Source organism: Carettochelys insculpta, chromosome 16 (genome assembly GCF_033958435.1).
Source record: "Carettochelys insculpta isolate YL-2023 chromosome 16, ASM3395843v1, whole genome shotgun sequence".
Classification (NCBI taxonomy): domain Eukaryota; kingdom Metazoa; phylum Chordata; order Testudines; family Carettochelyidae; genus Carettochelys; species Carettochelys insculpta.
The window spans coordinates 5,478,492-5,506,184 of NC_134152.1; the positions used below are offsets into that span (position 1 = coordinate 5,478,492).

At 60.1% G+C, this 27,693-nt stretch overlaps 1 protein-coding gene across 7 annotated transcripts; it reads right to left on the minus strand.

Annotated features, from left to right (window-relative positions):
- Positions 1-1,028: 1,028 nt before the first annotated feature.
- RHBDL1 (rhomboid like 1) lies at positions 1,029-15,410 on the minus strand. 7 transcript variants are annotated; one of them, XM_075010584.1, is made up of 8 exons: positions 15,311-15,410; positions 10,534-10,692; positions 8,798-9,022; positions 8,450-8,598; positions 7,297-7,409; positions 3,669-3,769; positions 3,004-3,064; positions 1,029-2,357 (listed from the first exon to the last, which is right to left on the minus strand). In XM_075010584.1, the coding sequence occupies exons 1-8, from the start codon at positions 15,347-15,349 to the stop codon at positions 2,086-2,088; spliced, it is 1,119 nt and encodes a 372-aa protein (XP_074866685.1). In that variant the 5' UTR covers positions 15,350-15,410; the 3' UTR covers positions 1,029-2,085. The 7 variants fall into 7 exon arrangements, with proteins under 7 accessions (XP_074866685.1, XP_074866684.1, XP_074866683.1 ...); XM_075010583.1 differs by having other exon boundaries at positions 10,525-10,692; XM_075010582.1 differs by lacking the exon at positions 15,311-15,410 and adding an exon at positions 11,724-11,979.
- Between the last annotated feature and the right edge of the window lie 12,283 nt (positions 15,411-27,693).

The window sequence follows — 27,693 nt, forward strand, 5'->3', positions numbered from 1 at the left end:
AGGCTCCCTGCTGCAGCTGACTGCTCAGCGACTCTGGCTGCCACCACTTAAAACAATAAAACTAAACTCAGGTGGCTCAATGCCTGGCAACTGAATGGAGATTTTTGTTTAAGAGGCAGCAGCGCTCGGAGCCTCAAGTGGCTCCTGAAAGAGCCTCATGCAGTTCCGGAGCCGCAGGTCGCCAAGCCCTGTGCTAATACATACCAGGACCACATTTGCTTTTTTGGCAACGCTGTTGACTCATATGTACCTCATGGGCCATAACTTTGCATTTGTCTTTATTGAATTTCAGCCCTTTTGCTTCAGGCCATTTCTCCAGTTTGTCTGGATCATACTGACTTTTTATCCTGTCCTCCAAAGTGCTTGCAGCCCCTCCCAGCTTGATACTGTCCGTAAGCTTTAAAAGCGCACTCTCTCTGCAATTATCTAACTCATTGACGCAGAGGAGATCATTGTCTGGTCAGGAGCGACTAAGCGAGCCTGGATTCTGGGTTTTGCCAAGGCACGGAAATTTAGTTCTCCCTTTTGATCTCCTGGAAAAGGAAGGAGCCAGCGAACAGGTGCAACACAGCGGAATCACAGGGCTGGAAGGGACCTCAGGAGGTCATCTAGTCCAGCCCCCTACTTCAACCAGGATCAGCCCCCACTGTCATCCCAGCCAGGACCTTGTCCAGCTGGGACTTAAAAACCTCCAGGGATGGAGAATCCACCACCCCTCTAGGTAACACGCTCCAGTGCTTCACCACCCTCCTGGTGAAGTAGTTTTTCCTAATATCTAACCTACACCTCTCCTTCTTCAGACCATTACACCTTGTTCTGTCATCTGACACCACTGAGAACAGTTTCTCACCCTCCTCTTTAGAGCTCCCCTTCAGGAAGTTGAAGGCTGCTATTAAATCACCTCTAAGTCTTCTCCCGTAAACTAAACAAGCCCAGATCCCTCAGCCTCTCCTCATAGGTCTTGTGCTCCAGCCCCTTAATTGTTTTTGTTGCCCGAAGAGACAGGCCACAGCAAAGCCAAGTGGTGTGCAAAATATTTATTTATACTCCAAAAAGGGTCAGACTTGAAGTGCGGGTCCTGCCTCTTCCCCTCTGCCAGCCCTGCCCCTCTCAGCACAGGGCACCAAAAAGCACCCCCGCGACACCCACCGCCGTGGAGTGATTCCATAGGGGCAGTTTCACCCCAGCTATTGAAAGCCCTGAGATGTGCAGGCTTTGGGGGCTGGAAAGCTGAGCTCACGCTCACAGCTGACACAAGCCTGGCTGGTCTCGGCTCCGATTTGGTGCCGAAAATAAAAACGCTGGCGCCGGAGTCCGTCGGGTAAAAGAGGGCTTGGGGTCGGGGTGGGGCGGAGAGGCCCTGGACCCTGCACAGCAAGTGCGCGCTGAGCCTCGCCCTGAACTGCGGGCCAAGTGAGCTCTTCAGCTGGGCCTGGTACCGAGACCAGAGCTCGACCTGGCTGTTTCCTAGGGATAAAAAACGTGATCCTTCTGGCCTGTGGTGACACTGAGGGGTCCCGTCCTCCTGCACTGGCCCAGCCCTCTGCACTCAGGGGCCTCTAAGGCTGTTCCTCTAGGCCATGGGCAAGCAGAGTGGCCCTCGCTTACTCTCTCCTGGGCCTAGAAGGCACAGAGGTTTTGTGCGGAGAGCCTCAGCGTGCTGCCCCCGGGACTCTGGGCCCCAGGGGTGCAGGGAGGGGGTGGGGGCAGGACAGGGAGCGAGAACCAGCTTTACACGGGAGCCGTGTTTCCCTGGGGTCCCTGCCGCGCTGGCCCTGCTCACAGCAGAGTCGCTGGGCCGCCCGGCCCCGGAGAGGGGCAGGAGACGCGTACGTTCACAAGGGGGCGAGGCTGTCGGTGCGCTCTCGTTCACGAGCTCAGCTGGAAGGGATTCGCTTCGGGGGGCCGGGGGCGGGCAGCTTTCCTTGGTGCCTCTCAGCCTCGGGCAGGGGCCGAGGAAGCTGCAGGCCGGTGTCCAGCTGAGGTAACACACCAGTCGGAGACGGGCGCGGCTGGTCGTGGGCGGGCCCCCGCCTTGGCTGGTTTTGGCACTGTCGGGGTGGGTGCGGTGGGCCCGGGGGGGCGCTACGGCGGAGGAGGGATCTGTGTCCCCAGCAGGTCGTAGGCGAAGATGTTCCAGAAGACGGCGAAGACAAGGAAGGTGGCGTAGGACAGCAGCACCACCCACCAGCCACACTGGTCCTGCAGGTTCTCCTCATAGCTGCGCAGGATGGTCAGCCCCATGCTGATGCCCACGATGGCGCCCGCCAGGTGGGCCATGAAGCTGGGCTGGGGGCCGGAGGCTGCCAGGGGCGGAGAGAAACGGAGCCAGACGGCCCGGCCCACCTCGGAGCTCACTGCAAGGGGGAGAATGGGCGCCCCAGCTCTGCTGAGGAGAGTGCAGAGCCGTCGCCACCCGAGGGGAAGACTCCCCTTCTCACACCCCAGCCGCCTCCCCACGGCTACAGCAGCGCCCTGCTATCCCGCCTACGACGCCAGGCCTCCCTGCTTCCCCTCCCAGGCTGGGCGTTCCCAGGGCAACTCCTTACCATCAGCACCTGTGTGTCGGAGGGGTGACGAGCCGTGGCCAGCGATGGGCTCTCCATCCCTGCAAGGCCCTGCATGGGACCCAGGTGCCTCTCTAAAATAAATCCCCTGGCTCACCCCACCCCGGGGAGGGGGGCGACTGTGCAGCCGGAGGTCACAACCGGCTGCCCGTCCTGTCAGGGGCAGCGAGGGCAGGGGGGGAAGTGTGAGATCGTGGTTTGGAAGAGGTGGAGCGACCGTTCAATCACACGTCACCATGCTGGGAGCATTCACATCCAGAGCACGGAAGGACAATTTCCCCTGGAGCTGCCACCCCCGGGGAGGTGATCTGGCTTGCACCATCCCCGCCACTGGACTCAGTGATCCGTTTGGCCCCTCTCCCCTTTGAAGGTCCCAGGTGCCACCAGCTGCCTCCCCCCGCAGCTTGCAGGGGCCCTGCACCCGCCAGGTACTTACTGCACACCAGAGCCAGGACCATGCGGAGCAGCTTGTATGGGCAACGCATCCCCGCCCAGTTCTGGGGAGAGAGACCCGGAGTTAGGGCAGCTGTGGCCTTGTGACCCCGTTTGGACCTTCCCCGATTTCACAGGGGGGTGCCCGGGAGGCGGGCGGGTAGACGTGGCCTGTGGCTCATCATTCGAAACGGCAGCAGGAGCGAGCGATGCCCCACGTGCGCAGGGAACCCACTGCCTGCCTACGGCTGCACCCTGGCAACAATCCACGGGCGGCCAGAGCTGGTGCACAGGCCAGGGGAGCAGGAGCCTGCTAACATGCCTGGGTGTAGGCCCAGAGACAGGACAGCTTGTGGGAGGCAGATACCCCAGGCTGAGCCTACCAGAGCTGCCCAGCAGGCACTGGCCATGGCAGAGACAAAGGCTTCAGGTGTACCTAGCAGCACTCTCCCCAGCAGTCTGACAGCGACTCTGCCAGCCCAGCCACTACCGGCTCCTGAGGAGCTGGCCAAAGCCTGCCAGGCTGGGTCTCACCGGGGGCTTCTGGCTCAGAGACGTCCTCTCTGCTGCCCCGGAGCCCTGAGGGACACCAGATCTCCCCAGCTAGCCAGCCAGGAGAAGCAGACCAGTCCTTACCGGGTGGCCTGGCTGCAGAGGCGGGATACCTACCATGACAACGTTGGCCAGGTGAGCAGAGCAGAGGGCGTAGACGCCCCCAGAGCCGCCGACCAGGGGGGCCCTCATGTCTGTGATGGAGACCGTCAGGGAGCCTGCGAACAGGAGGTGGGGGGTTACAGGGCTGGGGGGCTTCCACACTCGGGCTGGTCCTCTGCCTCTGAATGTGGGACAGTTACAGTCCTCCCATCTTCCTCGTCCCCCCCGCCCCACACGCCACATAACCACTGGCACAGCCCACACGCTGCCCCTTGCACCACCCAGAACCCGGCGCACCCCCTCCAGAGCCCGCACGCACTCGACACCTCCCCGGCCCCAGGAGCTCACACTCCACACTGCCCACACCACGTCTTGCCCCAGCTGTACATTGACACTGGACAACAACACACACCACCCACAACTGGCACACACCACATCTCACCCCAGCTGTACATACACACTGGATAACACCACACAGCCCTCACCTAGTCGGCACACACCACATCTCACCCAAGTGGTACATAACACAACCACACACACACACCCCGCCTACACTTGGCACACACCACATCTCACCCACGCAGTACATACCACACACACACACACACACACACACACCCCACATCTCACCCCAGCTGTATATACACAATGGATAACACCACACACCCCTCACCTACAGTTGGCACACACCACATCTCACCCAAGCGGTACATAACACAACACACACACACACACACACATACACACCTCACCCCAGCTGTACATACATGAAAGACAGCACAACACACACCCCTTGCCTATCACTGGGACACACCACATCTCTCCCAGGCTGTATAACACAACATACGCACCTCCCCTACGATCAGCACACACACACGCACACCCCCCGGCTGTACACACGCACTGGATAGCACACGCCACATCCTAGGTGGGGGACTGGACTTCACACAGCCCCACCAGGTGGTTTGACACCCCAAAATACAGGCAGTGCCAAGTGCCCATATAAACACTCCTCCCGACTTGGCCCCACTGAACCCAACAGGATTATTACACCAAGGACTAACGTGGCCCACTGGGCGTAAAACACCCCTTTAAGGTGGCCTGGTGGGTGGCGGCCCCAGAGGGCTCTCACTGGCTCACTGCTGCTCTGGAAGAGCAGAGGCAGGAGACCTCTCGACGGGAGGCGCTCCTTGGGCTAGACGAGAGCGGGCGGGCCCATGCCCAGCCATGCCGCCAGCGCTCTGGGGAAACCACGGAGCTCCTCAGGCTGCGCCCAGCGCTAACTGGGCCCTGGGGAATGCCCATGGCCGGAGTACCTGGGCATCACCTGGGGGAACCAGGAAGGGCCCCCACCAGCGTTGGCGGTGGGGCTCCAGGCCAGAGGGAGTGGATTTTAGCTGCCCTGTCCCTCATCCACGGGCGAGTCATTCCGGCTGCCAGGCTAATCACCCACGGGCTCTGCAAACAGCTCCTCCGTGCAGCTGGCTGCATATACAGGCACTGTAGTTAGGAGACGGCCTTTCCCAGCTGTCCTGCCGGGCGGCATTTGAAAGCAGCCAGCGCCACAGCCAGGGTGGGAGCAGCCTTCCTCATCATGGTCGCACCATGCCACAAGCCCGCATCACATCTTACAAGTGGGGAAAGGTCTTACCCTTCTCTAGCTCCCTGAGGGCCAGCGGATCCCAAAGCCCTTGAGAAATATCACCAGCTGAGGTGCAAACTAGTTACACGAGTCACCTCCCCACCTGGCTCTGCAGTGCGACCAGCTCTGGGGAGGGGCACAGCAGCTGTTTAACACAGCACTGTGATGCCAGACAAACGTTTAGGGCAGGGTGTGAGGAAGAGGCGGGTAACCGAGCAGAACCCGGGGTGGCGGAGGAGTGAGGCAGGAGGTATGGAATTGCCAGAGATCAAATCCCACTTATGTCCCCTACCCTTGTCCAAAGTGACAAGGGATCATTCCTGCCTCCAAAGGGTCAGGACCTCCCTTTGAGTTCGCCCAGCAGCACAGTGCCCCGTCGCACTGATTTGGACCGACTCACACAGCGAGAGCCGCCACCAGCATGACAAAGTCTCCCGAGATCACAGCCCAGGGTGCTGGGGGGTAACGACAGTGTGATAGGAGGGGGTCTGATTCCAACACCGCCACCGTCACCCCAAGGACCCCCCCCCCCCATCAGTGCAGGACAGGCTGCTAAGTGCCACACAGCAGAATCCCTGGGATGGGACAGCAGCTGTTGGGCATGATGGCGGCAGAGAAACGGAGCCCCCTGCAGCGCTAGGTGAGGCTGGGCAGACTTGGCACCTCTTCTGCAGCTGCAGGGGGGACTCGGCTTCCAGATCATGGACAATTTCCAGCAGCGGAGCAAAAACCCCACAGGGCTTGGGCTTTCCTTGGACTTCCCAAGGGAGCATCAGCCAAGCTAAGGGAGACTCTCCAGCCCTGGGCATGCGGGTGAGGCTGAGCTGAGCACGTCGGCTTGCAGCCCGTAGAGGGCAGCGGTGGCACATGTACCCAGCCGGTATTACTGCATGGCTGTGCCAGGTGGGATGTCCCTCCCTGGGCTGGCTGCAGCTGGGTACCCACAGCAGAGGCCTCCATGTTCTCCAGAGACCATGGAAGATGCAGGGAGGGGCTCTGAAACCCTGCCAATGGGAGCCCCTCTTGTTTTTGCCATCCCTGGGTGGAATAAATGTTGTTTTGTGCACCCAGGCACGTGGGGACGTGCACCACCAATAGACACATGCTGCCAGCTGCGGGCGCTCAGCTAACCAGCTGGGCAGCACCGGAAATCCGTCCTGTGCAGCCGCCCAAGCGCTCAGCCTGCAGGGCACCCTGGGGCCAACCCGCTGTGGCCGTGGTCCAGTTTACAGGCGACGGGAATGATCCCTAGGACGGGGAGCAGCTCAGCGCTGAGTCTCCATCTCTACAAGACTGACAGAGCCAGTCGCTCTAGGAAATGGCCCAGGAAGGGGAAGCTTGCCCCAGCCGGCTGAGCTGTCCTCCGCCGCTGCCTGGCCTGAGGACAGGCCAAGCATCAGGAGCAGTTCTAATTCCTTATTGCTTTCAGCCGGGGGCTCTGACCTTCTGGGGATAATCGAGAAGGGAATGGAGAGCACTGGCAGCTGAGCGGGGGAGGCACAGGAGGGCAGGGGACAGCAGAAAAGACCCTGGGAAAGGAAGAGGGGAGAAAAGGGAGGAAGAGACAGGCCAGGAGAAGAGGGAAGGAGAAGATGATCCGGCAGGAGAAGACAGCGCTTAGCTCTCAAGCTGACTGCCGAAGCGTAGCAGCCGGAGATGGCTCAGTACCAGCGTTCCCTGTCAGCTGGGTGCTTGGGCAGCCACCCAGGAGAGATGCAAGTGCTGCCAGCTGGTTAGCAGCATGCCCACAGCCAGAAGGGTGGGTTTCTATGGGTGGTGCACATCCACGCATGCTTTGGGAGCATAACATTTATTCTGCCTGGGGGAGTAGAAAAAGTTAGAGGGAACTCTGTTCAGGACATGGTTGTAGGGTGATCGTTCACCAGGGGACCCGGCTGCTGGGCTGGCAGCGGGAAGGGGTCTGAAATGAGCCTTTGTGGCCAATACAGGGGAAGGGAATACCTGCAAGAGGGGGTCTCCAGCTGGGCACACCCCACCTACCTGCCAGCACTCCCGCCAGGTAGAGGAAGCTGATGCGTAAGATGCCATGGACCATCTCCAGGGGGACCCCGATCATCAGCTGAAGGAGGGCATTGAACCCCAGCTGCTCCAGTCTAGAGAGAGGCAAGGCAACAAGTTCCCTCCAGCAACTCAGTATGGGAGGCAAGCAGAGACTCCCGGCCAGCTGCACGGTGAGACCCGGGTGGGACGACGCACGACGTTCTCTGCAGAAGGCAGCAGGTTAAACCTAGGGCCCAGGACAGAGCCGGGATAGCCAGCTGCAGCCTCCTGCCATGCGGCCTGTCTCCAGACACGCCCTGGGTGCACAGCAACGAGTCCTGCCTTAGACCCCGGGTGGGCCCTAGGGATGTTGTTACTCTCCCAGCTCCCTCCCCGCCCCACCGAGTCTGATGTCCCCTATTTCCCACAAAACAGGGCACCGCACCGGCAGCTGCAATGCCAGGTACCCCCACCCAGAGCCCTCTCTGGGGATATCTATGCTGCAGGTGGGAGCCCACCTCCCAGGGCGGGCGCAGACAGATGTGTTCACTCGGCTGGAGCTAAACCCAGCGGCACAGATGTTGAGGCTCAGCCCAGTCACCCCAGTGTGAGCCCAGGGGGGTGAGCGGCCAGCCCAGGCTGCCCGCCTGAGCCCTGTGCTGCTGGGACCACGCTGACAGGGGAGAGGATAAGTCAGCCTCCACGCGCGCTCAGCCGGGGACACGCCGGGGGCTCTTGTGCACTAAGGAACACGCTGCAACTCATGGCCTCTCTGCGCGCGGGCCAGCAGATGGCCATCCGGTGGGCACAGCTTTCAGCCACTGCTGAGGTCCGCTGGAGGCCAGCAAGCAGGCTGGTGCTCGCAGCAGGAGTGGGGAGGGCCCCCCAGAGGAGCCAGGAGAGGGCGGAGCATGCAGCAACTCGGGCACAGGAGGGCAGAGTCACCAAGAAGCAGGCAGCTCCCAGGAGATAGGTTCTACTCCACAGTTTAGGGCAAGCTCTCGCCCCGTGTCTCCACCTTAGCCACAAGCTGCAGGCTCTGACCTCTGGGGACGTCACGAGTTCGGCCCCCCTTGCTGCAGTCGCTGCGCATAAGCTGAGCTGCCCCCCCCCGCCCCCCGGGGAAAGGTTCACGGGGAGCAGCGCGCCTCACCCGACGTGCATGAACATGTAGGTGAAGAACCTCCAGGCCCGGGCGCGGTGGCCCGGGTGGTACACCAGCGGGCTCTTCATGTACTCCGGGTGGTACGTCTGCAGGACCCACCTGTTCAGCCGGGCCCCGTAGCACAGGAATACGATGATCTGCGGAAGGACAGGGGCCGGGGTCAGTGATAACCAGAAGGACCTCCCTGCTGCCAGGCAGCGACAGCCCCACCTGCCCAGCTCTGGAGCCCAGAGAAGGTTATTTCCTCGGCTAACAGGCAGGCGCTGGGCAGCCCGGCCCCAGAGCCTGGTCATGCCGCCTGGCCGGACAGCGCAGAGCCCGGGCCCGGCCACGTACCTGGGTCAGCGTGAGCACCACCATGAAGATGGGCGGAGGGCAGGTGCGGTGCTGATAGAAGTACCAGCGCCGGTCCATCTCGCAGGGCAGGATCTCATAGGCCACGTAACGCACAAAGCGCTTGTAGAAGCCCAGGCCGGTCTCGTCCAGCAGCACGTCCCGGGGCAGCGCCCTCTGCCCATTGGCAATGGCTCGTTTGAAGCTACTGGAGCGTTTACTGCTGATCTGCAGAGGGAGACCGGGATGCACAAGATGCTCGGCTCCTGCGCTCCCGACCACCGCCAGCAGGGGGCAGCGCAGGGCAGGGGTTCCCCGGCACCCATGTGCTGGGCGGCTTGGGGACTGGCGCGCCCAGCGGGGCAGGGTGCTCACGGCTGTTCCTTGCTCGATCATTTCCTCACGCGGCCGCGCCAGCCAGGAACAATCTGGGGGTTCCTTTCCGTGCCGCCTGCTTCTGTCAAGAGCTCAGCAAAAAAAGGGGCAAATCTATATGTTCGCTGTGCCCGCCAATGGCTTCCCCGGGGGAGGCCTCCAACAGGGGGCCCGAACCAGCAACGTAGGGGTCAGAGGGCCGGCTGCAGCCCAACACCTACCGCCCCTGCTGCAGGGAGGAGAGCAGAATGGGGCAGCAGGCCAGCTGCGTGGGAGGCCCTGGCTGGGAGGACCCTGGAGAAGGCTCCTACAGGGCCCCCAGTCCATGCAGCTGGTAGCATAAGGAGGCTCTCCCTGTGGGGGAGCCCTACGGCTTCCCTGCCTTTTGCCAGTCCGAGCTGTCCTTTCTGATCTGCAGGGTGGGCGCCACACAGCCCTGCGAGGCCCCCAGAGAACCGCAGAGAGCAACGCAAGGCACCCCCCAGCTCCTGGAGGGAGCGGCTCTGGGCCTCCAGGCCCCCCAGCTCCTGCTGCGCAATGCTGCTTTGTGTGCAACAGGTTGTCGTCCCCGGGGAGCCGAGTGGGGACCTGCCCAGCTCCTGCAATGCAGGCCAGCGGCAGCTGGTGCTGACCTCGGCTCCATTGCCCGTGGCCGGCTCCCAGCCAGCGCATCCCCCCCGGAAGCCCGCATGCTCAGGCAGGGCACACGGCTGCCTCGCGAGCCAGGCGCCAGCTCCCACACGGCGGAGGATGGTGGGAGGTGGCAGATGCTCCAGGCAGGGGATTCCCAAGCGTGCGGTACAGGGGAGATGGGGGCGGGAAGGGAAGGCGTTCCTCTTCTACCCCTCAAAGGCCTGACGTGGCAAACCGCCATCCTGCTGAGGCGGGCGCGACTGGTGCCTGCGGGGGAAGGGGACACGTTCCCCTACTTAGCAACTAACATGGTATGGGAGACACAAGGGGTGGGGCACCTCCCGAGTGCTCCCGGGGAGGGCTAACCCGAGCCCCTTTCCAGCCAGCCAGCGGCGCTCAGGTGTCTGCTCACAACTGGCGTGGGCTGTGCCTCCTCCTGGGCTGGCCTGAGGGACCCCACCAAACCTGCTTCCTTCCTCCCTGTGGCAATCTGGGAGTGTGGCTACTGCCTGGGACGCAGCCCCCTCGCCCCGCATCTCAGGGCACTTCCCCTCCCTAAACGCTGCCTGCAGCGGCAGGTCCACCCACGTGAGCTAGGCCCATCTGTCCTGCAGCTGCAGTCCTGAGCCCGCCTGCAAGGGGGTCCGGGACCGGACCTGCCAGGGAAGCTGGGCAAAGCCTCTCCCAGCAGCAGCCGCCTCGGTGCCATTACTTGTACTCACGTTACTGACCAGGTCTACCAGCTCCTGATAGCAGATCTGCCCTTCATCATTGCTCTGGGCCAGAGCCACCAGCATCTCCAGCTTGGCAGGGTCCAGGGGCAGCTCATGGCTGTGCACCAGGCTGGCGAAGGTCTCCACGCCAATGAAACCAGTGTTGTCCGGGTCAAGCTGTGGGGGAAAAAAAGCCAGAGTCAGAGAACCACAGGGTGCCAGATGCAGGCAAGGGCTCACCACGAGCACCAGGGAGACCTGGCTTTGGGCTGGGATAGATGGGAGGGAGCTCCCTATACCAGCTCTTCCCTACGGTGACTTCTAGGAGAGGCTGGGACTTGCCTTTCCCATTCTCCACGTGAGCAAAGGATTTAAACGATGGGTTTTACCAACCCTGGAAACCCTCAGCCCAGCACCTCTCTCTCCCCCGTGCGTGGCCAAGGAAGTCTAGGAGGTAAACCCAGAGCTCCTGAGACTCAATGCAGTACCAGCCACTCTCCCTCCTGCCTGTGGTGATCTTCTCAGAGGGGATCGTGGGCTCCCCGAAAAGCAAGAGAAGATCAGGTTGGGGGGGAGCAGATTACAGACTATAAAATGGGGCTAATGCTGCCCCAATGAAGGTGCCTGGGGCTCCAGCGTGCTGGCAATGGGAACTCTCGGGGAGCGAAGAGAGGAACTCCTAACCCTGGCCTATCCCCTTCTAGCACCTTGGCTTAGAACACTCCTGAATCGTCTCCACCAAGCCTCCAGGGCTCTTTGCAGATCGGCTGCTGGAAAGCAGAAGCGGGGCTTAAAATCCAGGGGCCCTGGCAATGGGGCTGAACCCACAGGCCTTTGAGGGCTTAGGGAAGGGTTTCAGTCAGATGTCCTAGCTCCATGAACACTTGCCAGAGGCTCCCCCTTCAGCCCGTCCTCTATGTCCTGGGAGAGCACAGGCAGAATGAACAAGCCCTTGTGACTACAGGGTTCGCGGCCCAAGGCGTCAGACCCGGAGTCCGTCACAGAGCTCAGAAACTTCCCAGACTCGCCTCTAGAGTCCCAGCAGTGGCAGCTGCAGTATGAGCACCAGATCAGAGCTGAACACCTTGAAGCTGAAGCAGGACAGGCTGCCCAGCACGGTTCCTGCTTCCAGCTTCTGAGCCACCACAGGTTTCCAAGCGTCCCTCACTCTCTCTCCTCTGCTCCAAGCTCTCGGAGATGCAAAGCACCTTTGGCACGTGAATGGACGGACACGCCAGCTGGTGAGTCTGGTGGGCGGAGGAGCGGTCTTCTGCCAAGTTCTCCTTCGCAGTTCCTATTCCCATTGCCCGGCTCCCGCTCAGCCGCCCACACTTCCAACCAGGGAGACGGAGACAAACACACCGGCTCAGTGGGCAGAACCCTATCCAGTTATCTTTGCACCATCTTCAGCTGTTCCAACAGCTTCACACCCTCCTCGCTCCCCCAGATCAAAACCCCACCTAGTGCGGCTGCGCACGCAGCCAGGCTGGATTTCCTGAGGAGGTGTGGATCCTATTTCCTCCTTGGAAAAAAAAAAAAAAAAACTCTGAATAATGTGGGGGAGGAAAAATCTTGAAAACATGTTGGAAGGACACGGAAAGTCAGACGACGTTTAAGGGCCCTGCCACAGGCACATTAGAAGCTGGGTTCTGCCCCAGGAGGCCAAGCCGGGAAATCAGAATTATTCTGCAAATAATACTGGCTTTGTCATCTTATTCTCCGGGGACCGAAATGCAAAGCGCTCAGCTCCCTGCCAGTGTCCTTGTGGAACCGGCAGGACAGAGAACACCGTGGCCCACGGAAACACACATTATTCTGGCTTGAGGGAGACTGTAGCCTCTCCGTCTCAGGGAATCTATTGCTCCCTTGGGCCACTGACCGGTCTAGCGCAGAGGTCACATCTCAGCTGGACGTCTCAGGAGGGCCCAACCCCGGGCAGGGGAAAGACACTTCTGTGGGGTGGCCCTTACAAGGAACAGCCCAGTGAGGAGGAGAGGACACGGAGGGGGGTGCAGCATAGGGTAAACTTAACCCCTTGGAGGCTGGGCAGATCACAGCACCTAGACCTCGCTATGGACAAGGACTACAAGTTACAGCCTGAGCTGGTAGAAGCAATGGGGGCCAGTGACTAAACAGCCGAAGCGCTGGATGGGGCTTCAGGACACATGGGCTCTGTTCCCGGAGCAGCTGGGCAGCCCTGCACCACTGTGTCTCCCTGTCCCTCCTTGACTTTGTCTCCCCCCATTATCAGCTCTGCAGGGCAGCACCTGTCTTTTACTATTGCACGTACAGCCCCTAGCGCACCGGGCCTCTGAGCACACATTGCAGCAGCCAAGGGTTTGACCCACCTGTCCCCTCTCCCCGGTACGACAGCAGAGCTCCGTTCAGCTCAATCCAGTCGACAGCTAGTCGCTTGTTCTTCCTGCAGCTGATACCGTTGTGATCCCCGTCTACTAACAGCCCTGCGTACTCAGCAGATGCACATAAGCATGCACACCATGCAGGAAGGCAGACCTGAGCGCACGCTGCACACGCCAAATACGAGCACACGCACGGCCACCCACCTCTGTGCAGATAGGGGCAGCACCCCCGTGCGCTTGTTCTGCACAGGCACATGTACAGAGGGAAATGCACGCGTGCCATCCCTGCGCCTCTCGTGTACATGCATGTCCACACACGGACAGGTGGAGAAGCCAAATCTACACCGAAGACACCTGTACGCACACAAGAAATCCCTAGGCCTGCACACGTGTGCGCATATCACACAAGCACACCGCCAAGCAGGCAAATGCTCCAGGTGATGGACACCCACCCAGCTTCACCGGGACGTAGGCATGTTGTACACACTCTGCACGCTTCCAACCACGCGCCCCCAGAGGGGAGCATGCGCACTTGCTCCATGTTTGCACACAACGCACGGGGATGCACACGTGCCGCACACGCACAGGCCCACACTCTTCCTTTCCTGGTGCATTTCAGTGGCAACTGGCCCGTCCAGAAAAGATCAAAGCAGCAGCAAAGTCCTTCCCATGCAAGGGCCTGCAGAGACCCATCTCCAGACACCTTTTAGCGCCTGCAGCCTGCACCCTCCCTGGTCCAACAGTCACCACCTCCCACTCCAACACTCTCTAGCCTTCAGCAGAGCCAGGCCAGTGGCTCTCAGCCTGTTGACCATTGTGGACCGCCTGCACAGCTCTGCGTGTTGCGTGGGCTGCATCCAGACAATGTATCGACTATCTGTGTGGCCCGGAGGCTGTCACGTGGGCCGCAGCTGTGGGCCGACTGGCTGCAAGCAGCCCACGGGCCTTGGGTTGCAAAGCACAGATCGGGGCTGAGTGGCATTACTGCCTCCTGCCCCCCAGGGCTGTGGCAGGCCCCGGCTCACTCCTCATGGCAACCTTCTCCCTGCAGAGTAGGGTAGCCCCAGCTGCACCCTGCAGGGTCAGCTCAGAACAAGCATCTGATGGCCGTCGTCAGACCCAGAGCGCCCCATTGCAAGGAGGCCGTGCATCTCGCCCAAGATCAGGCAGCGAGTCAGAGGGACAACTCCTGAAACAAGAACGAGTCCCAGCCAAAATGAATGGACCCACCCGGCCCACCGGGCAGCGCAGCGGGCTGACAAAAGAGCCCTGAACTCGGCTGCCACAGCAGACGAAGGGGCCAGCCAGGAATCGATCAGAACAGAGCACTTCATGCTACCAAGGGTTAATGCGCTGGGGCCTGATCCTGCATGCTGAGCTGAGGGCTCAATGCAACGCAGCATTAATGCATCACAGCCTGGTTCTGTGCTCAGAGCACAGGTCTTGCTGCCACCATGGGTTAGTGCACGAGGGCCTGATCCTGCGCTCAGAGCACAGGTCTTGCTGTCACCACGGGTTAGTGCACCAGGGCCCAATCCTGCGCTCAGATTGCCGGTCTTGCTGCCACCACGGGTTAGCGCACCAGGGCCCAATCCTGTGCTCAGATCGCAGGTCTTGCTGCCACCACGGGTTAGTGCACCAGGGCCCGATCCTGCGCTCAGATCGCAGGTCTTCCTGACCCCACAGGTTAGTGCACCAGGGCCCGATCCTGCACTCAGATCGCAGGTCTTCCTGACACCACAGCTTAGTGCACCAGGCCCGATCCTGTGCTCAGATCACAGGCGCAGGGCCTCTCCTCCAGGCGCTGACCACCCCCTCGTCCACCCTCTGCACAGTCAGAGGGCAGCAGCTGCTGGTCTGCACCCCACTGGATCAGGCCTTTGGCCTCAACATGCCAAGCTCTGGGCTGGGCTGGGCTGGGCTGGGCTGAACGACAAGGTGGAAAGCGAACGCTGGTACCAACAGGGCACATTTGCCCCTGCGCTGTTCGAGCAGCCGCCCCGACCGACCCACTGCCCTGCAGCTGGGGGCTGAGGAGGGGCCCTGGAGCTGGCAGAGCCGGGCCATGGCAGGCCAGCGTGGAAGCCGGAGCGGCGAGGGGGTGCTTGGCTCTCACTAGCGCCAGCCACCCCCTCGCGCATCCGCTCCCTTTTAGAGGCGCGCCAGGGCCGGGGGCGGCGGGGGCCACCGGGGCTCCCCAGGAGAGTGGCAGAGCCCTGCCTGGAGGCGCCGGGGTTGCGGGGTGCAGGTCCCAGAGATGCACGTGGCCTGGCCTGTGCCAAGCCTGGCGCTCCTGGGGCAGGACCCCCGGCCTAGGGGGTCCCCCGGGGATGGGCACAGAGCCAGGGCGAGCCCCCACCCCCCGGGAAGGGAGCCCCCTGCAGCCTGCGAGCCCGAGCGGGGCTGCCCCCCCCGCCCGCGCTGCCCGCACTCACCTGCTCCTGGATGAGCTGCAGCAGGGAGCTCCTATCCATATACCTGCCGGGGCGGGCGGGGCCGAGGGCGGGGAGGGACGGGGAGCCCGGGCTGCAGCCGCCGCGCCAGCCAGCCCCGCGCTGCTCCTGCGGCGCGAAGAGCCCAGCGCCGCCGCACTCCGCAGCAGCCGGGCTGGGGGCGGACGCCGGCGGGGGCCGGGAGACGCGGGGCCGGGAGCCAATGGCGGCCCAGCGGGGGGAGGAGGGGCCGCGGGGCCGGCAGCGCTGCGGACACCTGCGGCCGGGGCGGGCCGAGCCGGGCCGGGGCCGGGGCCGGGGCCGGGGTGCGCTGAGCCCGGACCCGGCACCGCCCAGCACCTCGGGCCCAGCACCTCCCAGCGCGGTACCGGCCCAGCATCCCACCCCAGCACCGGACCAGCCCAGCACCGTACTGGCCCAGCATCCCACCCCAGCACCTTCCAGCGCGGTACCAGCCCAGCACCTCAGGCCCAGCACCACCCAGCGTGGTACCGACCCAGCATCCCACCCCAGCACAGTACCAGCTCAGCACCATTCAGTGCAGTACCGGCCCAGCATCCCGGCCCAGCACCACCCAGCGTGGTACCGGCCCAGCACCATCCAGTGCGGTACCGGCCCAGTATCCCACCGCAGCACAGTCCAGCACCTCAGGATCAGCAGCATCCAGTGCGGTGCCAACCCAGCATCCCACCCCAGCACCACCCAGCCCACTACCAGCCCAGCACCCTGCCCCAGCATCATCTAGCACTGTACCAGCCCAGCACCATCCAGCATGTTACTGGCCCAATGTCCCCTAAGCCCTGCAGCCAGGGTAGTACCCAGGCACCGCATCCCCTCCACCTCCCAGCCAGAGTGGTCCCCGGCCCAGTTCCTCCTGCCCCTGCCCCTGCCCCCACCACCCAGCCACACACAGCACCTCTGCCTAACCCCTTCAGGGTGCTGCCCAGGACCACCGGCCCCTGCCTACCTCAAACCTGGCCCAGAGCCCTGCCCTTCCCCGACGTACATGGTACCCAGCCCTGGGCACAGGCCCCTGAACCACCCCGCAGCCGGTGTGAGGGCCAGGCCGGAGCATGCTTTTGCAGGTAGAGGCCTTGTGGGAGCTGCTTCTCTTCAGGCCTCTTGGTGTCACAGCCCAGCGAGTCCTTGGGAGTCCCCAGTGAAATGCTGGCTCCACGGCCTGTTAACAGCCAGCCAGGCCCCAGCTGCGCCGTCGTCCTGGCTGACGCTGGCCATGGGGTTCCTTCACCACTTACTGGGTGGTCAGAGAAGTACCTCAAAGGTGCGTTGGCAGAAGCCACTCAGGCTTCCTGTGCCCCTTCCAGGAGTGTGAGTTGCCTTGTGTCACTCCCAATCCCCGCCTCACTTAACAGCCACTTGCTCACAGAAACAAACATCAAAACAGAACTGGGTCCCAGCCCAGTTCGGTTGAAAAACGGCCGACTTTCTCATCTTTCCCATGGGGCTATAAAATAAATCACTCGGAATATCACTGTTGTGTTTGCATCTCAGAGTACGGCGTCTAGAGCAGTATAAACAAACGGCTGTCCGGGTGAAATATTTGTTTGTGCTGCTCTTCCTAGTGCTTTTTATGTGGCTTCTGTAAAACGAGGCGAATCTCTGGATGAGTTGATGTCTCCCCTAACGAGCCCTGTGTACCCTCGGGGGATGTGTTCCCCTAGTTCGGGGTTCCCAACCTTGTCAGTACCACGGCACAAGGCGGTGAGATGAAGAATTCCACGGCACACCCGCTTTTCTCAGCTGAATCGATTGCTCATAAACGTCACATTTACTTCCATTTACTATGGTTACGGTGTTAGTAGGCAGGCTGGCAACCCAGCAGTGCAGACAACAAGCTAAACAAGGATCAGACGCATTATTCACATTCCAAGCCCAGCACAGAATACACCGTCTTCGACGGCGAGCACAGACCCGTCCTTAAAATCTGCTCAACGCCAGGCGAGGGATGTTGAGTAAACGAGTAACCGCCAAAAGCAGCTCCCCTCCCCACCGGCCCGTTGGATCCAGGACACGTTTAAACCACATCCCAGCTCCAATGGGCTCCCATGGCCTCCCCCTCCCCACTGCCACAGCACCGAGGAGGAGCATTTCAGCTGCCTCCCGGCGGGAACTAGGTCGGCATTTCCCCTCACAGTGGCTGGACAAAGAGCCCCCACAAGGGGAAATTGACGAAACATCACGACGTACTCGGCCAGTTCTCTCGGCACACCGAGGTGCCGCGGCACATGGGTGGAAAACCACGGCACAGCGTGTGGCCGTCTCGCCATTGGTTGCTGGGGCCAGACCAAATTGCTTCCCTGCTGGTACATTCAGGGAACTGTAAGCACTGGCTGCCCTGTGGATGTGCCCCACTGGGTGCATAGAGGGTGCAGGGTCCATAGCCAGCCATTGGGAACCCGAGCCGTATCTATGGGTGGGTACCTGGGATGGAGTTTCATTGCAATGCCTGCATGAGTTTGAGCTCCTGGCTGTTCAGAGCATCTTTTCCCAGCATGATCCTCTGTCATGAGAGCTGCCACTGAGCTACGGGCGGAGACAGGGCATGCGGACAGCACAGAGGCAGGTTCATAAACCGTGGAGGGCTGGGAGCCTGAGGCCGTGAATATTCATCACTTCCCCAGCCATGCCCACTTGTTCCATCGGGTGCACAGCTGGAGGCAAAATTCCAGCACCGCAAGGGCAGGGCGCATCTCCTGGGCGTTCCCTGCTGGAGCCTGCCCCTGAAAGAGGAGCATCCCTTGGGGCAGGGCGGGGGAAGCCAGGCACTAGTCCCTTAGGTCCTGGACTCCCGGGCCGATCCCAGCTGGAGCCAATCCCGTCCCTGACTGGGGTGTTGGTTGTCCTGGGTGAAAGGCAGCGGTGCACATGACAAAATTTATGCCACCCATGCATATTAAAAATTAGAGGGAACCCTGCCTGTTGCCCCCTAGGGCAGCTAGTCAGAGGCCGTGTGAGGCCAGGGTGCTAAGGAGGGGCAGGTGGGAGCCCTGCTGGAGCCTGCCCTCGTGAGAAGCAGCGCAAGCCATTGGGAGGGAGCTGCTCGCCCAGGCCTTTCTGGCAGGGGAGTACGAGGCTGGGCTGAGGACTGCACTCCCGTCTAGGCAGCACAAGGGAAGCCGAGGCACTCTGCAAACAGGGGACCGGAGCTGAGCTGGGCAGGGGGCTCCAGTGCCAGGCCCAAACGCTCCACAGTGGGGCTTGTGGCTTCAGCAGGTGGCCAAGAGCCTCCGCTGGCCTATTGCTCCCCGTCGCAGCCAGGGAAGGAGGCCTAGCCTCTCCCCCACCGCTGGTGGCACAGGAAGGGGGTCCTGACCTGCTGCTGCTGCTGCTGCTGTTGGCAGCGAAGGCCAGAGGCGCCCAGCTCAGGAGCGACAGCAGGTTGGCGAGACGCTCGGGGAAGGGGCTGCTCTCGCAGGCTGCAGCATTTCTCCTCCCCACGTGACAGAGATGGGAACCAGCCTGCCCAAGGCCCCCCAGGACATTGGGGTGCTCTGGAGTCAGGCTGGAGCCCATGGCCAATATTTGCTGAGCCCAGAGGAAGCCCTGGGCTTGGCAGAGTTTGTGCATGTCAGAGGAGGGTCAGACTGACAACAAGCCGGTGTGAAACACTTGCCCACCCAGCTGGCCCCTTTGTGCTAGCCTCCTGCTCAGCACCATCCTGCAGCCACCTGCTGGGAGCAAGGACCTTGGGCTGTCCTCTGTAATTAGCTCACCTCATCAGGAGCGAGCAGGAAGAGAAGCCAGGAGTGGAAATTGAACGCTCCAGGACCTGCCACCCCCATGGGGAGAGGGAAGGAGCATGAACTAAGAGGGCGGAGTTAAGGATCTGCTGGCTGGACCATTAGCATGCTGGATCTAGGCAGGTGTGAGCAATGGCTTTTGAGGGGCACAGGTAATTGGGGTGCAGGGTCTGGGAGGGAGTTGTGGAGCAAGGTGGGGTTCTGGCCTGTGGGAAGGCTGCAGGTGGGGGGTCTGGGTGGGAGTTGGGGTGCAGGGGCTGAAACAGGCTCTGGACGACAGGTACTTACCTAGGTAGCTCCTGGCCAGCAGCACTCCCAGCCCGAAGGCTGTTCTTTGGGGCTCCCTGCACTGGGGAGGAGGGCTGCCCTGCCCCCAGCAAAATCTCTCATCTCCTATTGGCCAGAATCCAGCCAATGGGAATTCAGAAATTGTGCTGCACTCCCACTCTCCACCCCCAGCACAATTTCCTTGCTCTCATTGGTCAGTTTCTGGCCAATTGGAGTGAAGTGATTTTGCTGGCAGCCGGTGGAGCTCTCCCCATGTGGGCCAGGTTACAAGGCTTGGTGGGCTGGATGCAGCTGTAATCTAAGGGGAGATCACAGCTGCTGCAGGGCCCACCATGGCCAGCCTGGTGCTGCTCCCTGAGCCTAAGTTTGCTCTGCGGTCTCCTCCCCTCACAGGGAGCCCCTAGGGGCGCGGAGGTCACCAGAGCCCGTGGGATTCACCGATCACGCGCCCCTGGGGGAGCCGTCACTCAGCAGAGGAGCTGGGCTCTTTCTTCGTTCCCTGCTCTCGGGAGGGCGGGAAACAGAGCATGGAAAGGCCAGAGGCCAAGCTGGTAGCAGCCCATTGGGAGCCCTGAGCTGCAGCGCCCCCCCCTCCCCCCACAACACTAGAACAGGCTCGATCGGATCCTAAATAGCTCCAGGGGTCCCACAGCAATGGTTAGATTGCTCATGTGCAAATTACAGCCCAGCAAGCCAAGAAAGGGGCACAAGAGCCTCCAGATCTCCACCCCAGATCCACCTGGGGCTCTTTGCAGGTGGCTTTTATTTCCTGCAGCTTTCCCCAAGAATTTATCGGTGTTTGTTACAACAAAACCAGGCGCAAAAGTGGGGAGGTGGAAAAAAACGTTGAATGATTTTTCTGGGTAAAGGTCAGGATTTATTTTGCTGGGGGGACGTATTCAGCAGATTAAAGCTTCGGCGACTGGAATCCAATGTTGTTTCCTGCCGAACGAAGAGAAAACTCGAAGCCCAAAGCCGCCGGGGAGGTGAAGAAAGCAAACCACCTCTAATCCCCAAGCAGAACATTTCAGTCGAATAAACAGGTTCCTGTTGCAGATGTAGCACTATCAGCCACCAAATATTTGCATTTCATAATTAACCCCCACCAGCTGCACTGCACACGCTGAGCACCACCTTCCTCCAGCGTTTCTTTTAAATTTGTCAGATTTGCCTTGTGCTGGGAGGTGTGTTTGGAGACAGGCTTCCTTTTTCTTCCCACGAGTTTCCAGCCATTAGCCCCTCGCAGCTTGTGATGCATCCACAGTGGGCGTAAGATTCAGTTCCAAGCTTGCCTGCCTGCCTGTTTGTTGTGTGTATCTTCACCTAGATTAATACAGAGCCTTTCACCTCCCCCCCCAGCAGCTTTGCAATACACACAGACTTAAGTAGTCTCAGAGGGGTAGCTGGGTTCGGCTGTAGCATCACAAAAAACAAGCAGTCCTGTAGCACCTTAAAGACTAATAAATGTATTTATTGGGTCATGAGCTTTCGTGGGTTTTACCTTGTAAATAAAACTGTTAGTCTTTAAGTTGACTAAATTAGCCTGATTAATATATCTGACTTACGCAATGTTTTGCATTTTCCTAAGAAAAGTCATTATTTTTCTCAATCTGAATGACACAAAAGTTGGGTGAAAAATCAGGAAAAAATATTTTTGGTAAAACCTGGGATTGGGTTGGTAAAATTCAGTTTCAGTTGAAAGCAAAGGGCGTTTCCCTAGCAGGGTTAAATCACTGGCTTCCGGATCAGGAGCTAGTGAAATTGAGCAGGGTCCATCAGGATCAGAGAAAGAAGGAAATTAAAGCGAAGCAGCCAGAGGCCTCCTCCTTGTGTCAGCTGCTTTCTGTAGACCCATTTTCCCTGGGGCCTGCTAGTGCTCCAGTAATGCTCACAGACCACAGCTGGGAGCAGAGCTCTCTTGTGCTAGGTGCTGTATGTAGACAGACCCTGCCCCAGCTGAAGCAGACAAGCGAGACAGAGGGCAGCAGCAATGCAGTATTGTGCTAACATAATGAGCCCTGTGATCACCAGCAATGTGCTGCCTCACTGGCACAGCCTAGCCCTGGAGGCGACACAGCCCTACTGAATGTGGCTACCTCTGGGGTGACGCACAGAGTTGTTGGCACAGCAGAGGAGCCTGGCATCGGTTGAAACCACAGGGCCAGCTAGGCAGAATGGGCTGACCCACACGAGCCTTCAGTCACTATTAACCCCCCAGCACTCCCACAAAGCCCCAGAGCAGCTGTAATGGCTGCAAAAGGGCCTCACCACTTTCCAACACCCTCGGCATCCACCCCGAGAGGCCAGCACCCCGATCCAATCCCAGCTACCCCCTTCCAGCAGCACAGCGCCACGCTGGGTTCAGCGTCTGCTCTGACTCTTCCCCCCGGGTGTCCCCTCCAACACTTCCAGCAGCTCAGGTGTGATCCCTGCCATCAGACACCAGCAAATCAGCCCCCTGCTCCGAAGAGAAACAGACGAGGTGCTTTGCACGCCAGCCAGGGGCCTCCTGCAGCTAGGCCCAAGCACAGACAGCTCAATGCACACGCGCCCTCTGTAGGGTGATCGGTCCCCTCCGCCCCAACCCCATCCGCATTATCCACAGGCCAGCGCGCGTAACTGCAAAGGGTTAGTGCAAAGCCAGCCCCCGGCTGCCTGTGCACCACAGCCCCATTCAGGAGGGTGCTTAGGCAGGCCCAGCTGTGGCCCCTACTCCATAACGGATTAACATGAGGGCAACAGGGCCCCCAGCCTCCCTTGTGTTTAAACGATTTGCTGTAGTGCATGGGTTCCCAAACTGGGGGGAGGGAAGAAATTCCAGGAGGGCACGAGGCGACCCAGCCCTCCTCCAGTCATTCTGCCCACCCAAAGAAAAAGCCGGCCCTTGCTACCCGCGCTCAGCCCCTGCCATCTCACATGAGCAACCCGGCGCAGCCGTCCTAAAAATCAGGCGAAGGCCCACGTGGAGCTAGCTGCCTCCTGCAAAGGTGAGTGAGTGTGAGGTGAGGGAGAGGAGAAGGATGGGGTTAGATGGGGGGCTGGGGATGCCTGGCTTTGGGGGAGGGGAAGGGCTCAGGCAGGGGGGCTGACAGGTGGCTGGCCTGCAGGAAAAGAGGTCGGGGGGGCATGAGGGTTTCTCAAAAATCAAAGGGGGGCGTGATGCTGAAAAGTTTGGGAACCCCTGGTCCAGTGGGACAAAAGAAACGTGTCCTGTCCTCCTCCTCTCACAGTCTTCCCCCGCCTTACGAGGGTAATTCGTTCCTGAAAAACCCCCTTAGGGCGAATTCTCGTAAACCGACAATGTAATTACCACTAATTTCAGTGGGAAAAAATTGTATGCGTTCCTGAACCCCAAAATGTACACCCCTTTATGCTAAAACAGCACCAAATCCCAATAAATCCAGTGCAAGGCGGGGAGCAGGGCAGAGCAGGGCACAGGGAATGCAGCTTAGGTTAAGCGGGGAGCTAGGCAGGCACTGGGGACCCCCTGCTGGCGAGGGGAGATGCCTCGCTTGTGTGGGGCTGCACGGCGGAGAGGCCCCGCCGGCGGCAGCGGCAGGCGAACCAGGCGCTAACTGGGAAGGGAGCGCCACAGACGGCGAGCGGCGCCCGAGGTACAGCTGCACAGGCTGGGCGGTGGCGGCCCCCTAGCCGCCCAGGGGGTGAGCGGCAGCAGCGGGGCTGGGATGGGCTGCCCGCCCAGCATCCACGTCTCGCAGAGCGGTGGGATCTACTGCCAGGACTCGGATGACTCTACCTCCCTGCACCAGACTGCCACCCCCCTGCACGGCCTCTTTGTCAAGACCAACGCAGCCGACTCCATCCCCTCGGTGCTTGTCTGCCAGAGCCTCCAAATGAGTCCGCGTAAATGCGAAGAAATGCCTCGTAAACTGACGTAGGGGTATTAAATGAAACTCCTCGTAAAGTCGAATTCTCGTAACTTGAATGGGCGTCTCTCGGGGTACGACTGGACTAGAAATTGAAGGGTAAGTTTGTTCTGCGTCAGGATTCTGAAGAAGCACAACTAGATTTTAAAGCATAACAAGATTCCATTAACATTATAATATATTGGGGAGCCCTTGTGACTGTATTGTCCCAGGGTCGCACCTGTTATTAACTCACCCGTGGTCCCACTCGTGTGGCCGGAGTGCAGAGAGCTAAACTTAAGCACCTGCTAACGGGAAGGTTTGGGGCCTGCCGAGCCCCTGCTTGGGGTGTTAGAACAGTTAAGTGGCTAACTTAGGGCCCGCCACAGCCGTGGGGGTCCAGACGCCAGCGTCCCATCAGCAGCCCGCCAGACTCTCCACAGCCACGGCTGCTCCGGCCCAGCATGGTGGGCTGCTTGCGGAATATCCTAGAATCATAAAATCCTAGGGCTGGAAGGGACCTCAGGAGGTTGAGTCCAGTCCCCTGCCCAAAGCAGGATCAACCCCCACTAAGTCATCCCAGCCAGGACCTTGTTGAGCCGGGCCTTAAAAACCTCCAGGGATGGAGAATCCACCACCTCTCTGAGCAACGCGTTCCAGTCCACCACCCTCCTGGGGAAGTAGTTTTTCCTAACATCCAACCTAGACCTCTCTCACTTCAACTTGAGACCCTTGCTCCTTGTTCTGCCCTCTGTCACCACTGAGAACGGCCTCTCTAGAGCCCCCTTCAGTAAGTCGAAGGCTGCTATCAAATCGCTCCTCAGTCTTCTCTTCTGCAAACTAAATGAGCGCAAATCCCTCAGCCTCTCCTCATAGGTCACGTGCTCCAGCCCCTAATCATTGTGGTTGCCCTCTGCTCGACCCTTTCCAATGCATCCACTCCTTCCGTTGCTGGGGGGCCCAGAGCTGGACGTAATGCTTCAGATGTGGCCTCACCAGTGCCGACGAAAGGGGAAGTCTCTTCTCTTAGAGCTGCTGGCACGGCGCTGGCCAGGGCTGGTTAACCAGCTAGCAGGCTGGTGAGCCTCCTGGTTACCAGTTAGCCGTGTAACGTATGCAGTCCCTGATGCACCTATTGGCTTCTTGTGTCACTGTAAGGCTACAGCCAGCCTCCATGGCTGCAGAGGGGCACCAGTGGGGCGGAGTGACCCACACAGAAACCTTTTCCCATGGGGCTGCCCCCCCCAAGCCCCAGCCCATTGCCAACCCCTGGGGGAGAGGGTGTGTTACAGCAGCTGCAGACCGTGGGGTGGGAGAGGGGGACAGGCAAGGCAGGTTTAACAGCCGTCGGCACTGCCAGCTGGCTGCCCAGGTGGGGGCAGAGACAGGGCTCGCCAAGGTCGATGGTACTCCCTTCTGCTGCCAGGATCAGTCTGGGTCTGGCGGGAGGTGTGAGGCCCCTGCTGGCTGCACCCACGGAGCTAAGGACCAGGGTCACCCTGAGCACGTCTGCAGCGGCTGACGGGGCAGTTGGCGCCCACATAGCAGCTCCCCCATGCACTGCAGCCCCTCAAATCTTCCTCGCACCAACGTGACACGCCCGTGTACTGCGCAAGCCAAAGTGCGCCACAGCCAGGGTGGGCGCAGGGGCCAGACAAAATCCCATTCATCGCTAGGCTTGCTGGGTGCGTGCCCACGGGGAATCCACTCCCCCATCTGCTGGGTGCGTGCTCATGGGGCATCCCCTCCCACCGGGGGCGTTCCTTTCGGCTCTCATCACACCCTCGTGGGGTTCCAAGCGTCAGTTCTTCCTCGTCAGCCTCTCGCCTGCAACCCCACAGAGCTGCAGAAAGATGAAGAACCTAGAAACATCCCCCCGGGTCAGACCAAAGGTCCATCTCGCCCAGTATCCTCTCTGCCGACCGGCCAGTGCTGCGGAGGCAATGAACAGAACAGGTAATCATGGAGCCATCCAATCCCTCCATCGCCCACGCCCAGCTCCCAGAGAGGCTAGGGACACCACCCCTGCCCATTCTGGCCAAGAGCCATCTGTGGACCTGCCCTCCATGAACCCATCTAGCTCTTCTTTGAACCCAGTTTTGGCCTTCACAGCGCCCTCTGGCCCGGGTGTTTCTCAGGGTGACTGTGGTGAAGAACGACTGCCTTTTGTTTTCATCCTGCTGCGCACACCTGCTGACGGCGAGGCGGGGAAAAGGCAACCACTTCCTGGAGCTCCTGGCCACCACCATCGCAGAAGCCGTGGCCAGAGCCCCAGGCCCCTTTGAATACCATTGACTTCTACAGAGGCGATATGATATTTTCTGTCTTATTATCTATCCCTTTCCGAATGAGTCCCAATATTCTTTTGGCTTTTCCCCAGTGGAGTGGACATTCTCAGGGAATTACCCAGGGTGACTTCAAAATCCACATCTTGGGTGGGAAAAGCTCTTTCAGACCCCATCGTTGTATATGCAGCATTGGGATTCTGTTTTCCAGGGTGCATCACTTTGCATTTACCCAGAATGAACTCCTTTGTTAGGGGCCCTCGTTTAATGCCCCTGCCCCGTCGCCCACTGCTGTGTCAGTGTTTTTCTTAAAGTGCCATCTCCTGGATTCATGTGATCACTGCTCTGAGCCTTCTCAGCTGGCTGCACAGGCAAGCGTGACAATGTGGCCTCTTAAGCATCCCAAGGCCTGATGGCAACCAAAACGAAAGGCTGAGTGAACACGTTAGATCTCCTGATTTTTAAGACATCCAGATTTCTAGAGCTTGGGGTTCCCGGCTCTCTGGAGAGCTCCGGGGCTGGGGCGGCTCTTTCATCTCCCCATGCTGCTGTTTTCTAAGCTCCCAGCAGCCTCGCTCCATTTGATCGCCGTCGCAGGTTTGAACGGAGGAGACGCCATGTCCAGAAAGGTGTGAGACTCCTGTGCTTGAGCTTTGCCACCTTTGGCTGCGATCTTCCCCCAGCAGCTGAAATAACCGGTAACAAGGGCCCTACAGATGGGGAATGGTGTGTAACTGGGGCCCAGCCACTTGCTGGCAAGACGTACAACTGCCCAGCCCTGAACTGTGCGCAAAGCAGAGGTGAGGGGCATGGCCTTGCTTTGTTTTCATTTACCTGATCTAATGGGGAGCAGCTCAGCCCCACAACTTGTACCCTGTTTAAATCAGGTGCACAAGAAACAATTCGCACAGGCCCCTCACAGCAAAAGCCACTCGCCTGTGGGCCGCAGAGATGCTGCCCATCTCTGGAGAAGCGGGGGGCCAGGCGCTCTCTGCAGCTGGAAGGGAAGTAGCTGAGCTACAGCCTGGAAGGTTGGTGCAGGCACACCCTAGTTCTGGAGAGTGCAAATTGCCAGGACCTCGGTGGACGCCAGGCTGGCTGCAGCTCATCGGGGGAGCGTTTTGCCCTAGCAACCTTTGGCTGATGCTGTGACAAAGCCAAAGGCTTGCCACGGCAATGCCACACTAAAGGCTGCTCCTGAATCGTTACCCCGCACTGAGAGCAGTAACAGAGCAATTCTCTCTGGAGAACGCCAGAGGGCCGGAAACACCAAGCTACCTGCTCTAGAGAGGAGCCCAGTTCCAGCCGAGCTGCCCCGGAGCCAATGCATAGAAGAGGTTTTCTCCTACCTTGCTCCTTCCCAGGCTGGTCCAAAATGGGGAACCAAGGAGCGGTCAAGCCCCGCTGCTCACCTGGGCCAACTCTCCAACCGAGGCTAGAGGAGAGTTGGGGCACCCGCTGGAACCCTGGCCCTACTGGAGTAACTGGGAGTTTTGGTCTCTGCTCATGTCCTCTCTGGCCTATTGCTCAGTGATGGCTACCTGCCCGGCCCCACGTGAGGTTTCATTGGGTCCAGGGCAAACACAGAGCCCGGTTCCCTCCCACAGAGATGGACGCAAACCCACTCACCGATTAGATACATGACATTTAGTCCCACCAACTAACCTGAATGTTCTTCTCATAGAGATTTGGGGCCCTCTGGCTGGGCCTGAAAAGGTACCTACTTCCCTCTTTACTGGGGGCCTGGGAAGGCTTGGGCGGCCTTGCCCCTGGCCGTCAGACAAGTTTACACAGAGGGTAAGGAACATCACGACAATCACTGATTTGCCAGGCCCACAAAACGGCTAGTCACATCCTACCTGATTCTGCGGGTGGACACGCCCCTTTCTTGTGTGATTTTATTGCTGCAGCCCTCAGATCCGCCCTCGCCCTTTGGTCCTCCGACAGGGTGTGGCAGGGCCACAGGCTCTTAGAGCCTCAGGTGTCTGGGGCAGGAGCTGCAGCTTCCACTCCACCCAGGGTGGGTACGATAAACAGAGAGTACAATGGGCAGAGTTCCTCTCTTTGCCTGGCACCGGCAGGGGATGGCAACGCCAGCTCAGCCAGTCTGCGACCAGCTTGCTACGCGTTGGCTCCATTCACGAATGATCAGACTCATCTTGGCT